A 17,003-nucleotide genomic window follows, 5' to 3' on the forward strand; every position below is an offset into this window, starting at 1 on the left:
ATAGTGGAGCAATCCTAGATTTTAGAAAAGCAGATTTCAAAGAGCTCAGAAAAAATTAAGTGAGATTCCCATGAAGCAAAATGCTTCAGGGAAAGTTAACCCAGGAGAAATGGGACATGAGGAAAAATGAAATTCTGAAATCACAGAAGAACACCATAATGTCAATAGCATTTGAAAAATGATGGAAAATGGGAACTGTCCCATGTGATTGGAAAGTAGCAAGTACTTTCCCAGTTTTTTTTTAAAAAGGGAATAAATAGAACTTCTAGCTCAGTGAATTCAACTTTGATTCCTAGGAATATTCTAGAATGGATCATTAAAGAGATAGTAAATTTTTAATAGTTTGTCTTTATCAAGAACAAGTCATACAAGACTACCTTCATTTACTTTTTTGTAAAGATTATTAAATACTGGAGGAGAATACTCTGGAAATAATTTACTTGGAGTTCTGCAAAACTTTTAATTAAATATTTCATACTATTTTTGCAGAGATATGGATTAGACAGTAATATAATCAGATAGATTCAGAACTCACTGGATGGCAGACTCAAAGAGCATTAGTAGTTTGTTGTAAGTGTATACTGGAGCCAGTTTGCAAGAACTGATTGTTAAATTTTCATTATGAGAATTTACCACTCAGCAATATGTAATTAATATGTTAGCATTTTATGTATTATCTTGCTGATTATCTAGACTTAAGAAAGTGTTAATGACGCAGATTAAACTTAAAAGTATGTGAATACATTTTTTCCCTAAAAAAATGATTATTAAACATTTACCAGAACATCCTTGGTTTAGTGTCACCATAGCAGAAGGTCTCTAATGCAGTACTATAGAAATCTGTGGTTGAGCCTATGCTGTTTAATATTTCTATTAATTACTTCAATAAAGGAATAGAGACTATATTTACCATCTTTATAGATGACACCAAAGTGAAATGGATGGTAGAGTTGAGATCCAAAAGATTCTTGACAGACTAGTTTTGAACTAAATCTAATATAAAATTCAGTAAGAACAAACATAAAGTCTTACACTTGGGTTCCCAAAAAAATCAAATTTAACAAATATCATTTGAGAACAGAGTGGTTAAAGAGCAGTTATTCTGGAAATGATTTGGAGGTTTTAGTGGACGACGAGCTCAATCTGAGTCAGAAGGAGGATGTGGCAGCCCAAAAAACTAATGCAATCTTGGGCAGCATTAGGAGGGGCAGATCTTGTTGAACTATGGAAATGAGAATCCCATTGGATCCATTTTCAGACCTCAGTGGAACAGGGTATTCAATTCTGAGTACCAGCTTTTATGAAGGACATCAATTAAGTAGAGATTATCTAGAGAAGCCCAACCAGGATGGTGAAGGGCCTAACTCGGTGAGATATAAGGCTAGGTTTAAGGAACTAAGCGCGTTTAGCCTAAAGAAAAGAAGAATTGGGATGGAGGATATGATATCTGTCATATCTATTTGATATGCAGGAAGTAAAAGCCAGGAGCAGTTCATGGAAGCTCTAAAGAGGCAAATGTGGACTTGATGTCATGAAAAACTCCCTAACAATTTGAGTTGTTGAAGAGTAGAAAGGGTTTCCTCACAAGCTAGTAGATTGCCCCAACTTGGGAATCTTTAAAGCACAAGTTAGATGACCATTTGTCAGGTATATTAAAGCAGAAATTCTTTGATAAAAGGCTGACTAGATGTCCAACAAGAACTGAAGTCTTTTAAAAATCTAGATTTAGTTTACTTTTTAGCTATTTTGGCCACTAAAAGCAATTGTCTTTCTTATAGAAATACTAAGACAAACAAACAGGGCTCTATCTTGGTCTTTGCTTAAATCTAAAACCTAAAAATTAATTGCTGAGAAAAGAAAAAAAAATCATGGCATCAAATTGTTAATGAAATAAAAAATTGCAGCAAGTTATTTAGATTAGTCTCGTGATATCACAACTATTCTTATCTTTGCCACTTTTTCATCTCCAAGTTTTTCCTTCTAAAATTTTCTGGACTGCCTGACTGATGAAGATGGTCTCCCCTCCAATTTTCTCCTGAAATGAGGTCTATCTAAATATATATTTTCGGAAGAATAAATGCAATATATAACTGACAAGTTATTTGTGGTTTTCATAGTGAAACATGATATATGTATGTGTATGAGGAGAGGAAAGATAGTATTTGACTGATTGTCTTCATGTACTGGAAATATATATATTATTTGTTTTCAACAATTTTACCTTCAAGGTGATTATTTCTCATTAATGGCTGGTTTCCAATGACAACTAGAGAGAGAAGAAATAGAGGGGAATATCATGAGTGTGCACAAATTTCTCCTTCTCTATTCTCATCTGCATGACTTGTGGAAAACCTTGCTTTTTTTGCTTCTAAAATGTGCTTATTTTTATAGTCTTCCACTCTTGACTATAATCTTAAAGTTAAATAAATATTAGGAATTATTATGTCTACTTCTTTTTGTTCTAGAATTATTTTGCTTCTCCCATAGTTTTCCCTCTTCTTTAAAATTCCTCTTTATTATCAACTTCTTTTTACAACTTCTATATGAATGATTTCAACTTAGAAATTCCATTATAAAGCCTTGAGTTCAGTTTCTTCATTCCCTGAAAGTGCTTCTCTTTTCATAATGTTACGTCTTACCTGTTCATTTTTTAGAGATTATGAACACCAAGCATTGAGGCAGGTCTCTAATTTGATGTTTGTGAAGCCCTTACTGCACTACTAGCAGTCAGTAAGCATTTATGATGAGGAACTATCATCATCATAATTCTCCAAATAAAATCTTTGCCTTGAAAGTTGCTTACCCACAGTGAATCACTTACTCTTCTTAAATCTCATTTGTCCTAATAGTTCTAGAGACCAGAACCCTGATGCTGAACTTCCTATTTCTTGGTTTCAGTAGCAAGTAAAGGCCTACACCTACTTAATTCCTTTAATTCATTCTCCATAAAGATGGTGATAACAGAAATGGTGTCAAAAAGGTATGTTCCATAGAACCAAAGTTATAAATGAGTGATTTGCTTAGCAACTATATAGAGTTTTATTAAGATTTTGTGACTTAGCAGTGGGGTTTTATCATAATTTATCATTGACATTACTGTGAAAAATTAGCTGGGACTACCTTATAGAAGGCCGTTTCTCTTTGTATCCAGAAGCTGTGTATTTAACAGCTTTACTCTTTCTTCAGAATTTGGAGGAGTACTTGACTCTTCACTGTCGTTTATTGGATTTGATGGAAGCCATTCTCTATGCTTGGTTTCCAAAAATGTAAAAAAGAGGACACCGGTATGGTAGAAGGCTGTGTAACTAACAATTAGGTCTCACAGATTCTCTAATTTATATATTAAGAACATAGTGGATAATTCATATTTCTGACTTTCAAAAACGTCATACCATAATCATATGATTATGAAGCCTTTGAAGTGACTAGATCCCATTCCTTGAGCTTTGCCTATTTTATCCTGTTATCTCCAGATTTTCTGTTTATTATGTGTGTTTAAATGCAAATTTCTGTAACTCTTACTAATCACCAGCTTCCCTTCCTCTTAGGAGGCACCTACCACCAAGGCAGTCAACTTGACTTACAAATTTTCCAGTAGCATCCTTCCTTAGAATTCTGCCAATTGAGAATAGTGTTAATCCAGTGGATCTTGTAGAAGTCTGAATACCCAGAAAATCCACAGAGCATGACTGAGGGGAAAAAAAGATGGGATTAGTTATCTTCCCAACATTCTGGGTATCTTTGACAAGTCTTCCCATAAACCTGCCTCTATTCTCATTTTCATGTCTTCTGAGTACTGTTTTCAGTACCAACCTGAGAAATACTGAATTTATTGAGTCACTGGGACTCTTGGCTAAGGAAAGACAACATCTTTGCTATAGCAACTGGAGGCACAGCCTAGTTAAGTTTTCAGTTGAGTATAACTTCTCCAATTAAGAGCTTTCAATGTTAGATGAAATTCATAGATTCTTTGTGTTATTTAAAAGTCCTCATGAGATTTGGATTTCCAAGCTAAAGAACTTCTAACATTTTGGTTACTTTATCCCTGGCACCAAGGTCTTTTGATGCTTGTCAGTCAAAAGTTCTCTCATCCTTTTAGTAGGTTAGGAGAGTGGGGTTGTGAATAAGGCAGAAAGTGTGGGTATCTGGGGTGGTGGAAGATGCTTATGGAGGTGAGAAGTGGAGGTGTATGTTTAAGAGCAAGGAAGATGATTTGCACTTATCTGTAAGAATAGAAGGCAGTTCTTACTATTTGTCATGAAGAGACCTTTATTCTGGAATGAGAATCCATTTTTTTCTCTTTTCAAGTTCAATTCCATCATGTTAGCACAAAAGATGTCCATGTAATATTTTGATTTGAGGAACATATCACCTGAGCATCCTTTCTAAGGAACAACCAGAAAGCACTAAAATGAGCATTGTTAGTAACAATGAGTGACAGGATTTATATGTAAAAAGTATAAGTTTTTTTAAATTAACTAATTAATTTAATATTCTCCCCAGTTACATTCAGAACAAATTTTTTTACATGTTTTTAAGATTTTTGAATTCTAGCTAGGTTCTCTCACAATTAAGACACCACATGTGAAGTTATGCAAAACATTGCCATAAAAGTCAGGTTGTAAAAGAAAACATAGTTCTCCCACTATAATGAAAATAAAAGCCCTTGTGAAAAATTAAGTTAAAAAGAAAGAGAGACATAAAGAGAGAAATAGAGAATGCTTTGATCTGTATTCAGACATAATCAGTTCTTTCTTGGGGTATGAATAGGATTTTCCATCAAAAGTCTTTCAGAGTAGTTGTGGATGATTGTGCTACTGAGAATAACAATGATTTGCAGCTGGTCATCCTAGAACATTTCTATTACTTTGAATACAAATATATTTCACTTTGTTCATGGAGGACTTTCTACTTGTTTTTTTTCTCTGAGAGCTTCCTGCTCATCATTTCTCAGAGAATGATAATATCCTATCACAAACATAGTTTATTGAGCTATTTCCCAATTGATGGGAAATCTCTCAATTTCCATTTTTTTTCCCCTGAGAAGAGAGTTGCTATTGTGTGTAATGGGAAACTGAGGACTTTTCAGAATAGTCACTCACTTGACAATTCTAGACCCAATGTCAAAGATCTGTTAATCATTAAGGCTCTGGGAAGGAGAACAAAAGGCTTCCTCTTCTAGTAGAAATATCTAAGGTGATCTCCTGGACCTTTACTTAAAACTTAGAGAAGAATCTATTTAATGACTTGGAGATATTCTGAGAGGTCTATAAACTGGCTAATCTCTATCTCTTGACTGAGGAAGCCTGAGGTTAAACTAAGTCTTCTTGGTTATTCTAGTTTAATGGACTACTTACCTCTAAACAAGTTATTGTGGGGGATTATATGGCTTCTTATAAAATTATTAACTAAGGTAAGATTGAATTTATAACTTAGATTCAGTTTTTCTGGGAAATTTGAGAAAATGAAATAGGGTGCTCATACTGGCTCAAGTAAACAGTTGTAAACCTTGTGAAACTGATCACCATAAATCCATAATCTTAGGAAAACACACCAGCAAACGTAAAACTGACCATGTGGGCCTGACTGGAATTTGGCAAATTTCTGCCACTAAGTGGGGATGTGAGAATTGATCCGTAAGTGGAGGAGAGGTGTCATGAATTCTTGTGGTCACAACTATATAACTCACTTCAGTCTCTGTAGAAATTAACTTCTCTCCACTGGAGAACTTAACTCCAGTGGAAAGATGTTCGCTTCTTGCAAGATTCTAAAATAAACACTTCCATTCTTCACTTGAAATATCTCTGAGTATTTGTAAATTGGATTTGCCATACCACACACTATGAATATTTTTTGTACATGTAGGTCATTTCCCTTTTGTTGTTGTTGTTGCTGCTGCTGTTTCTCCCCTTGTCCTCCAGTCTCTTTTGCTATTCATGTCTAGTAGTGGTGTTGTTAGGTCAAAGAATATGCATGAATTTACAGCCCTTTGGGCATAGATCATATTTTTTGATCATTTATCAATTGGGGCATAACTCTTATTTTTTTTATAAATTTGACTCAGTTCCCTCTGTTTGAGAAATGAGATCTTATCAGAGAAACAAACTTAGAAAAAAAAATTTTTTTACAATTACTATTGCTAATTGTATTCCCCCTCATTTATTCTCTCTCTCCTTTCACCCTGTCCCATCTCAAAAGTGTTTTGCTACTGACCACTCCCGACGCCAATATGCCTTTTCTTTTATCACCCTCCCTCCCCTTCTCATATCCCACTCCCTTCCTATTTTTCTGCAGGATAGTTTTCTATACCCCTATTGATTATCTGTGTTATTTTCCTATTTGAGCTAATTCTGACCAGAGTAAGATTCACTCACTCCTCTTCTCCTCCCTCTCTTCCCTTCTACTGTAAAAGCTTTTTCTTGCCTCTTTTTTTTTTGGCAGATAATTTGTTTTATTTCACTTCTCCCTTTTCCTCTCTCCTCAGTATATTCCTCTCTCACCCCTTAATTTCATCATTTAAAAAAAAAAAAGATATTATCCCTTCATTCAACTCACATGTGTCCCTTCTGTCTTTATATATATGCTCCATCTAATCATCTTAATAACGAGAAAGTTCTAATAAGTTAAAAGTACCATCCTACATTTGTAGGAATGTAAAAAAGATAAACATTATTAAGGCTCTTATGATATCACTTTCCTGATTACCTCCTTATGCTTCCCCAGAATCATGCATTTGAAAATCAAATTTTCCATTCAGCTCTGCTAAAAGTTAGTTTTGAGACAGATTTTTAAACTCTCAATGTATTTAAGGTGATGTCTGTTGCCTCAATTTCTTCTGAAAAATTTCCAGTCCTTCATTAGGATTCTGTAACTGAAATGTTGACTAAAAATAACCTTTTCTTATTTTTTGGAAGACCAGCTACAGAAAGGTTTGAGAGACCATTAGTTCAAAGACTCAGATATCATCCACTCACCTATTTATTTCTCTTCTTATCAGATGCAAATAGCCAATCCCTTCTATGCCAAGTGGGTTTTGAATATTTGTTATTTATTTATTTTTGCTGAGGCAATTGGGGTTAAGTGACTTGCTCAGGGTACCACAGCTAGGAAGTGTTAAGTATTGAGATTACATTTGAATTTAGGTCCTTCTAACTTCAGGGCCAGCACTCTATGCCTACATCATCAAACTGCCCCAAGTTTTGAATTTTAAAAATAATTTAAAATATTTCCCTAAGTCTTCAGTTCTTGATAACTGTTCCCTCCTCCAATTTTGATCAGAAATATCTGACAGATTCAGAGGGACCGGGAAGCAAGGGACCTTTTTTTCCTTTCTGTCAGTACAAAAAGTTGTAGAAAGATCCTTGCTAACATTAGAAGATACAAATAATAATATATGTTAATGCTTTTTTTTATTTCCTTCACAAGCTAATTGTACAATATTTCAGAGTCTGATTCTTTTTGTACAGCAAAATAACGTTTTGGTCATGTATACTTATTGTGTATCTAATTTATATTTTAATGTACTTAACATCTACTGGTCATCCTGCCATCTGGGGGAGGGGGTGGGGGGTAAGAGGTGAAAAAATTGGAACAAGAGGTTTGACAATTGTTAATGCTGTAAAGTTACCCATGCATATATCCTGTAAATAAAAGGCTATTAAATAAAAAAAATAAATAAATAAAATAAGTTAATGCTTTAAGATGGAATTTGCTGGTGCTTAGAGATTAAAGTGCCTTATAGATTAAGGGAAAAATACATACTAAAATTTGTCATTCTCTGATTTTTATCTCCATTAGAAAACTTGTCCAATATGTGATACTGCTAACCAACTTTCTAGCTCTCTGAAGTAACCTACAAAGCACTTACCATTTTAGCTATTAGGAAGTAGAAAAGCTGTTTTACCAGTTCTTCACCACTTTTTCCAGGTGCAGTCATTATTCCTTTGCAGAAGTCAGTGACTTTGCAGGACTGTTCATTCTTCTCCCTGAGGAACAAACAGTTCCAGGTTGTTTGGAAAAAGTAATGAACAAAGTTCAGAGAGTTATAGCCCTAGATGTGCTGGCACAGGCCCTTATTGCCATTATAGGAACTAGATGTAGGCTAAAATAGCATATAGAAATGGAAGCAGGTACTATGAGAAGAATATATAGGAAGAGTGACTATTTATACTTTTCAATCCAAGGAAGAAATAAAAAGAATAACAAATCTCACTTGGTTCCTAGTAACAGTGTCATGCAAGAATCACTTGATTCTTCTAGAAAAGGATGTGCCGTGTCAAGCTTGGAGTAAATCATGGAGGGATTTGTGTGACTCCATGAAAGAGGGAGCTTCCAAAACTCTGGCTGTAGAGTCTCTTGGAATTCTATCAAAGTAAAAGGACAAGATTTAATCAGTGACACAGTAAAAGAAGGTAATTTTGTTTAACTTTTGACAAATCAAGGTCTTTCCTGTTTTATCTTCTTCCTTTACCAGTCTTTCCCCATTCCTTTCCCTCTAAGAATACCTTCCATTTACACATCTTGTATGGACACAATTATTTGTACAACTAGATGAAACAGTAGATAGAGTTCTAGGCCTGAAGGCAGGAAGACCTGAATCAGACATTAGTTCTGACATCATATGAATAAGTATTTAGAACAATGGCTGCCGCATAGTGGATACTATGTAAATGTTAGCTAGCATTATTATTATTTGTATGTTGTTTCCCTCATTACAACGTTACCTCTCATATCAGAGCCTACATCCCAGGCTTCTTGTCTGACCTACAGCGATTTCTCAGAGAATCGTAGGGTTTGAGAGTTGGAATGGACGTCAGTGACCATATAGTCCAACACATATTGGTTTGAAAATCTGATTTCTATCCCATTGATGTTCTAGACATACACACAGATTTCTTGTAAGACCATAGATCCTACAAGGATCAAAGATCATAACTCTGGAACTAGCAGTGACCTCAGAGACCAACTAATCCAACCTTCACAGTTTTACAGATGTGGAAACTGAGGCCCAGGGAGGTGAACTGACTTCTCTAAGATTACACAAGCACTAGGTGTTAGAGTCAGGATCTGAACTTAAGGCCTCTACCCTTAGAGTCTATACTTTTTCCTTGACACCTCATGCATCACTCTGAAGGCAAATAGCTTGGGACTTATGGACAACACTACCCATTCAAAATATGGGGATGAAATCAATCGGGAAATATAATTCTCATAAACAGGAAGAAGTTCTTAATGGAGTACATTAAGTTCCAGAGAATAATATTCCTGGGGGATGTTTAATTAAAAAACAAAAACAAAGCAGGCACTCCTGGTTTGTGTAGAAAGTAAGGGTTCTTCACAAGGTTTTGCAAAGGTAAATTTTGAAAACTATCTTTGCATATATTTGGAAAAACAAAATCCTATAAAAGTAAAATAAAATGATAAAAATAATAAAAGCAAGTAAGAGTTTCTTACCCTGACAACAGAATATCTACCCAGGGTGACATTAAGTATGATGTTATTCAGTGCTAAGCTTTCATCATGAACCCATTTCTCTAGGTACAGCCCTGGAGCTACCAGAGCAAGGTTTTAATGTCTGAACCAAATGTGATTAGAGAAGCTTTCTTGTACTGCCTCTCAGGCAAGTATTATGCTCCTGGTAATGTGTCAAGAGGCTGGATGGCTATTTGTACACTCACTTCCATAGATTGGTCATTATCATTCAAATTTGGAGTCTACACCAATTTGCCAAGGAAATAACTTCTAGAATTATAAAATATTGTCAAATCATATGTTACCAAAGAAATTCTATCTTCTTCTTACCTTCTAAGTATTTTAAGTTGACAATTTTGAGGAAAACTTTGGTTCTAGGGATGATTACTGACAGTCGTTTTAGTATCTCCTCAACACTCAAGGTCAGGAATTTCAGGTCAGAATCATGGGCCCATTTTTCCAAGACACCTTTTAGCTGTACTATGAAAGAACACGACAATTTGATGAATCAGATCTGGTTTCATGAATACGCTTCTGATTCAGAGAAATGTCTCTGAGTCTTCCTACTTATTGGGCAAATGCAGCTGCCCCTAAAATTTTACTATTGTTTTTTCTAGTTCTCTATACCAGACAGGAGGTACCAATCTCCAACCCACTTTACAATTCAATTTCTCAGTTGGTCTGAAGGCAAGAGAGACAAAAAGGCTGGAAGCAAAAGAACTTTAGCCCTTTATTTTCTCTACTATGACTTGTAGCAAGTCTCATTTTCCATTTCAAAAATTTTCTAAAAGATAAATGCCCTTATTTCCTTATCACACAATTGTGAATGAACTCACATGTGGGAAATTTATGAATGACTTTTGTAAAATTGAGGAATACAATCTATAGGTAGCTGAAGAATTTTCAAATGACACTAGGAGAAGAGCTCAATTCCATTTTTTTTCCAGAGTCTGAGAAAAAAAGGTCATTGTTATGTATTCCCAAATAAATTTGAATTAGATATCTTTCAAGCTTGTTGATGTTTTTCATTCTCCATATAAAAACTTGTAAAACATGGTCAAAAACTCCTACCATGTTCCCACCTTTCTTGTAGTTTGCAGAGTCTGTTAACTGAAAAAATCTTCCCTTTCCTCCTGGAGCCCCTCTGGGTTTTTTACATGAATAATTTTTTTTTAAAATCCCATCTTGTTAGGCCTGTTAGTACAATTCTGATAGAAAACGAGCTACAGAGACTGCTTATCCTGATCTGCTATTCTTCAAGCCGCTATGTTTTCAATTTTTTTTTCTTTGTTACTCCTTAAATTTCCTTAGATTTCTGCAAAGCTTAAAAGAAGCAAGGCCAGGAATGCCAAATGATCAAAAGGCATGTACCTTTCCTAAGTTTCAGATTTTAAAAGTTCCAATTCCAGAACATCTCTTTTCACCGAGGCTTATCAATTAGTAGAAAAGTGTGAAAACAATTTCAGTTGTTAGCCAACTTCTGTATAAGAAAAAGTCACCCTACCTTTTAGCATCAAAAATCCCACCAATGAATCCAGATTAAATTCCCTATATCTGTTCTCCAAATAGGAGGTAGCTTTCTCCAGGGCAGGAAGGATCTTTTCCCCCATGGCAATCTTGCTCTCTGACTGGTGTGAATCTTGGAGAGACAGGGGTGGTAACAGCAGCATTAGCAGCAGAAGCCCAGGTAAGTACATGTCTCAATCCCTTCCACTCAGCCAAGTAGTTTGCAGCAGTTCCTGTGCTGAGCTTCACACACTACCCTCCCTTAAGTCTAGCTCCCCCACACTCCAACCCCTTTACTCCTCACTGATCAAAAGGAGGAGCAAAAATTTCTACTACTGTAGGCAAGATGATGAATGCCAACTCTGCATTCTTAGGGCAGCTGGTCTTAAGTAGAGAGTAGAAGAAATATTGGGTATGACTTTGCCTATGGGTTAGGGCCCCATGGTGAGAGTGGGGAGGTCAGCATGCCTGGATTAAGTGGTAGCCCTGGTTAGGAACACACTGTTGTCCCTGGAATTGGAAATCTTTAGACACAGCCTGATGAGAGGAAAGTAGGGGAAAGAAGGGAAAGAAGGCGTATTCTCTCTCAACATTCATGTTCTGTAGTTTCTTCTGACCAGATAATTTCTTTTTTTTATTTTACTAAAGCTATTTTATTTTCAAAACATATGTATAGATAATTTTCAACATTTAACTTTGCAAACCTTGTGTTTCAAATTTTTTCCTTCCCTTCTTCCCACCTTCTCCCCTAGAAGGCGAGTAATTCAATATGTCAAACATGAAATTCTTCTATACATATTTCCACATTTATCATGTTGCACAAGGAAAATCAGATCTAAAAGGAAACAAATGAAAAAGGGAAAAAGCAAGCAAAAAAAAAAACAACAACAAAAAGGTGACAGTACTTCCTCCTGGTCCTCTTTCTGGATGCAGATTCTTCTCTTCATCACAAGTCTATTGGAATTAGCCTAAATCATCTCATTCTTGAAAAGAGCCAAGACCATCAGAGTTGACCATCATATAATCTTCTTGTTGAAGTATATAATGATCTCCTGGTTCTGCTCACTTCACTCAGTATCAATTCATGTAAGTCTCTTCAGGCTCCTCTGAAATCATCTTGCTGATCATTTCTTATAGAACAATAATATTCCATTACATTCATATGCCACAATTTTTTTAGCTATTCTCCAGCTGTTGGGCATCCACTCAGGTTCCAGTTTCTTGCCACTACAAAAAGGGCTGCCACAAACATTCTTGCACATGTAGATCCTTTGGGATACAGCGTGAGCAGAGGCATTGCTGGATCAAAGGATGTGCACAATTTGATAGCACTTTGGGCCTAGCTCCAAATTGCTCTCCAGAATGATTGGATCCGTTCACAATTCCACCAACAATGTATCAGTGTCCCTGTTTTCCCACATCCCCTCCAACATTCAGCTTTATCTTTTCCTGTCACCTTAGCCAATTTGAGAGATATGTAGTGGTACCTCAGAATTGTCTTAATTTGCATTTCTCTGATAAGATAATTATTTGGAGCATTTTTTCATATGACCAGAAATGTTTTTAATTTCTTTATCCAAGAATTGTCTATTCATATCCTTTGACCATTTATCAGTTGACGAATGGCTTGAATTCTTATAAATCTGAGCCAATTCTCTATATATTTTAGAAATAAGGCCTTTATCAGAAATTGTTTCCCAGTTTATTGCTTCCCTTCTCATCTTGCATTGGTTTTGTTTGTGCAAAAATTTTTTAACTTAATATAATCAAAAGTATTCATTTTGCATTCCATAATGTACTCTAGTTCTTCTTTGGCCACAAATTCTTTCCTTTTCCACAGATCTGGGAGGTAAAATTATAATTTGCTTATAATATCAATCATGGACCCATTTTGACCTTGTCTAGTTATAGAGTGTTAGATACAGGTCAATGCCTAGTTTCTGCCATACTAATTTCCAATTTTCCCAATAATATTTGTCAAATAGTGAGTTCTTATCCCAGAAACTGGGTCTTTGGGTTTATCAAACACTAGATTACTATAGTCATTGATTACTATGTCTTATGAACCTAACTTATTTCACTGAATAACTATTTTATTTCTTAGCCAGTACCAAATGTTTTTGATGACCACTGCTTTATAATATAGTTTTAGGACTGTGAATTTCCTATTTATTTCCCAGTCCTTTATCAGCTATTTAGAATCAAGTTTTGTTAATTCTATTGCAACCACATTTCTCACAATGCATCCCCGCTGTCAGTTCACATGGTTACCAGCCATCCAAGTTCAGGCTTTCATAACTTCTCATTTCTCTTGTAACACTGAGCCTTTTAATTGATTTTTCTGTTCCTAACCTCCACTCTCCCCCCAAATTTCATTCTTTATATACCTGTCAAAATAATCTTCCTATGGGATCATTATGACCATGTGTAGTAGACCATTATCAGGACTGTACCTGACAAGCAAGGGAGCAAGCCCTATGGTAGATAGAATTTTTAGAAGGGATATCTATAAGCTATTACATAGAAAAAAAAAATGCCTCATCATAGGCAGTTAAAATACAAAGATTTCTTGAGAAAAATACAGAAATGGAAGGGAGATACTGAGAGATTTATTAAAATTTTAACACAAACCTGTCCTGCACTCAGGAAAAGGCAAAAAAACTCTCCTATATCCGCTGTTCTCTGTTCCCAGAACTGAACAGTAGCAAGTGCTATTGGGACCATAAGTCAGTTACATTATTTTTTCTTTTTTCTTCCTCTTTAAATTCATTTATTTAATATTTTCCCCAGTTACACTCAAAATATTTTTATACATTTGTTTTTAAGATTTTTGAGTTCTAGTTTCTCTCTTATCCTCACTAACAATTAAGAAAGTACATATGAAGTTATTCAAAACATTTCCATAAAAGTCAAGTTGTAAAAGAAAGCATAGCTGTCCCACTTTAATGAAAATTAAAATCCTCAAGAAAAATTAAGTTAAAAAGAAAAAGAGAGATAGAGAGAATAATAGTGAATGTTTAGATTTATATTCAAAATCAATCAGTTCCTTCTCTGTATATGGATAGGATTTTTCATCTTAAGTCCTTCAGATGGACTGTGGATGATTGTACTACTGAGAATAACAAAGTAATTTACAACTGGTCATCCCAGAACATTGATATTATTTTGTACAAAGTACATTTCACTTTGTTCATGGAGGACTTTCGAGGTTTTCTTTTTCCTTGAGAGCATCCTGCTCATTATTTTCCATAGAACAATAATATTCCATCAGAGAAACTTGCTTCAAAAATTTTTTTACAATTATTATTGTTAAATATATTCCCCCTCTCCATTTATTTTCTCTCTGCTTTTATCCTGTCCCTCCTCAAAAATGTTTTGCTACTGATCACTCTCTCCCAATATGACATTATGGGTGAAACATGAGCTACCTTGGGAACGTTGCCACCTATAATTTCTGAGGAAGAATAGTTTTCTGAGTCTTAACTTGCTCAAGATTTGTTTTTTTAACTTATACACTTTTATTTATAGCAATTTACAATCTTTACTTAGTACACTGTTAAACATGAAGTTCTCCCCTTCTCAACATACCCCCAAAAGTTCATTCAAATAGCTATCACTTTTCATAGCATATAATCTACTAAAAACACATGCAATTTTTGTATGTTTCCCAAAGTAAAAGGCATTATACTGGTGAGGTACAGGAAAAATCTCCCAGTAATTTTGAAACCTTCACTCAAGTCTTCTGATTCAAAAAGAGCCCAAGTACCTACTCTACCCCTCTCTCTAAACAAGGACAGTTTTCCAAGCTAATTTTTCTTTAATTTGGCTATTCTCTTTATGAATTAGAACTGATAAGTGCTATCAAAAGTGTCTGTTTTTATTTTGTTTGTTTAGGTAGGCAGAACTCCTTTCTCTCAGTTTCATAATCTTCCAGGGAAAGATGGTTTCTCTTAGGTAAATAATAAGTAATAACTAATAGGTAAAAGGAGTGGTAGGTCTTAGTTGGCAGTTTATAAATTTTTGGTGGATATAGCTTTATCTTTTTTCTGATCTGGCTACTCACAGGGAAAAAATTAAAAAGAACTCTCATTCTCTCCTCATCTGTAGATTTATTGAATTGAAAAGCAAAAAAGAACTAAATTTGTGTCTCAAATTCATTAATCACTGTCTTTTTGAGCATGGATTTTCACATGAATATGTTAGATCTGCTATAGGAGTTTTCCTGAATGTATTCTGAGTTTTGTTCAAGTTGATCAATCAGTAAGTATTTATTAAACTCCTATCATGTGCCAAATATTCTGCTAGATGCTAGGGATATAAAGACCAAAAAAGAAAAAAATGAAATAATCTATGTTCTCAATAATCTTGTGTTCTCTCAGAGAAGCTAAGAAGTACATACAGAAATAAATACAAAGAATAACAAAAAAGTATACAAAATATGACATGGATATGTGCAAAACAAACAGTAGATGATTCAGTAAAAGTCTTTATTGAAGAGCAACTCTATCAGGAGGGGTATCAAGAAAGACCTTGTAGGAGTTGGTTTTTGAGCTCTAAAGGTCTGAAAGGAAGGTATTAAGATAGAGGGTAGGAGGGAGGACATTTCAGGTATGAAACAATGCAAAAATGAGAAATGAAATGACATGGGCAAGAAACAGAAAGAAATCCATTTTGTTTGGAACATAGAGTGTAGGAAAAAAGTCATATATAATAAAGTTGAAAAGGTTGAGGTCTAGTGAAGACCATCAAAAGTCAGATCCTAAAGGTAATAGGGAACCACTTTAGTTCATTAAATAAAAAAGTCTTGGTCAGAACAGCCCCTAAGGGAAATTATTTTGGCATTTGTATAATTGATTAGGGGGAGCAGGGGAGACAAAACAGGAAGCCATTGCAATGGTCCAAATGAAAGGTGATGGGGATAGTGGCTATGCTGCATTTCACCAAGCCTGCAGGAATAGCATCCATCTGGGCCTAGATCTGATTATTCAAAAAATCAACTGAGACAGATTTAGGCCAGCTATTCATGAATTGCCCAATATAGGAGGAGGTGAGAAACTTGGATATCCAGCCCTCAAAAAAAACCAGTCTGAAGCCCAAGACTCTCCAAAAAAACAAAAAGGAGAACAATAGATTGGGGATGCAAATACACAGATGCAAATACAGTTTAGAAGAACAGAAGCAAAAAGCAAAAACATTAAAATATGCTTATTATGCAAGCAAAACATATTGATATTGAAAACAGAATGCATTAGGACAACCTTAGGATCACAGATCTCCCGAAGAACATGACAGGATAAAAAAACTTATCATCGTAATGAAGGAAATAATAGAAGAGAACTGCCTAGAAATCTAAACATAAAAAATGAAAATCCAATGGAAAGAATTCATACTATGGCTCTAGGGGGGAAAACAAGACTAAAAACTCCAAGACACATAGGGGTTAAATTTCACATTAATTAATTAAAAACATTAAGTTCTACAGGCAATCAGGAGATTCAAATATAAAGCAAAGGACAGTTAAAGAACTGAAGGCTATTCTTTACCCACTAGAAAAAGGATGAAATAGAAAAAAAAAATTGTGTTTTAAAAAGCAATGGAGTTCAAGATGCAGCCCAGTATGACCTATCCTGCAAATCTAAACAGGATGCTCAATTCAACTCAATAATGATTTATTAAATGCCTACTATGTGCCAGGAACTGTATTAAGCACTAGAAATAGAAATAGGAAAAAGGGATAGTCCCTGCCCTCGGGTTGTTCATAATCTGATAGGGGAAGACAACACAGGGAAGCTGAAAAGTGAGCATGTGTTTGGGGCATGGAGGTGCCCAGCACATGTTGATCTGTCTAGTCAAAGCCAAGGAGAAGGAAAATGAAGAAATATGGGGAATGTGAGTTTTTCGTAAAAGAAAATGGTTAGGCCTTTATAAGTCCTCATGCCCGGGATGCTTTTCTTTGTCTTTTAGTTCTTGTAGTTTTCTTCAAGATTCAGCTCAAATTTAACCTCCTGCAGGAGGCCTTTCCTGAA

General features: G+C 35.1%; 1 protein-coding gene across 1 annotated transcript; it reads right to left on the reverse strand.

Moving 5' to 3' along the window:
- Positions 1–737: 737 nt before the first annotated feature.
- On the reverse strand, positions 738–11,168 carry LOC105749745 (UPF0764 protein C16orf89 homolog). The gene is made up of 7 exons (XM_031945484.1): positions 10,976–11,168; positions 9,802–9,978; positions 8,213–8,363; positions 7,868–7,985; positions 4,250–4,385; positions 3,585–3,689; positions 738–2,266 (listed from the first exon to the last, which is right to left on the reverse strand). Exons 1-7 carry the CDS (start codon positions 11,166–11,168, stop codon positions 2,199–2,201), a joined length of 948 nt encoding a protein of 315 aa, XP_031801344.1. The 3' UTR covers positions 738–2,198.
- Positions 11,169–17,003: the final 5,835 nt, after the last annotated feature.

Source organism: Sarcophilus harrisii, chromosome 1 (assembly GCF_902635505.1).
Source record: "Sarcophilus harrisii chromosome 1, mSarHar1.11, whole genome shotgun sequence".
NCBI classification, from domain to species: domain Eukaryota; kingdom Metazoa; phylum Chordata; class Mammalia; order Dasyuromorphia; family Dasyuridae; genus Sarcophilus; species Sarcophilus harrisii.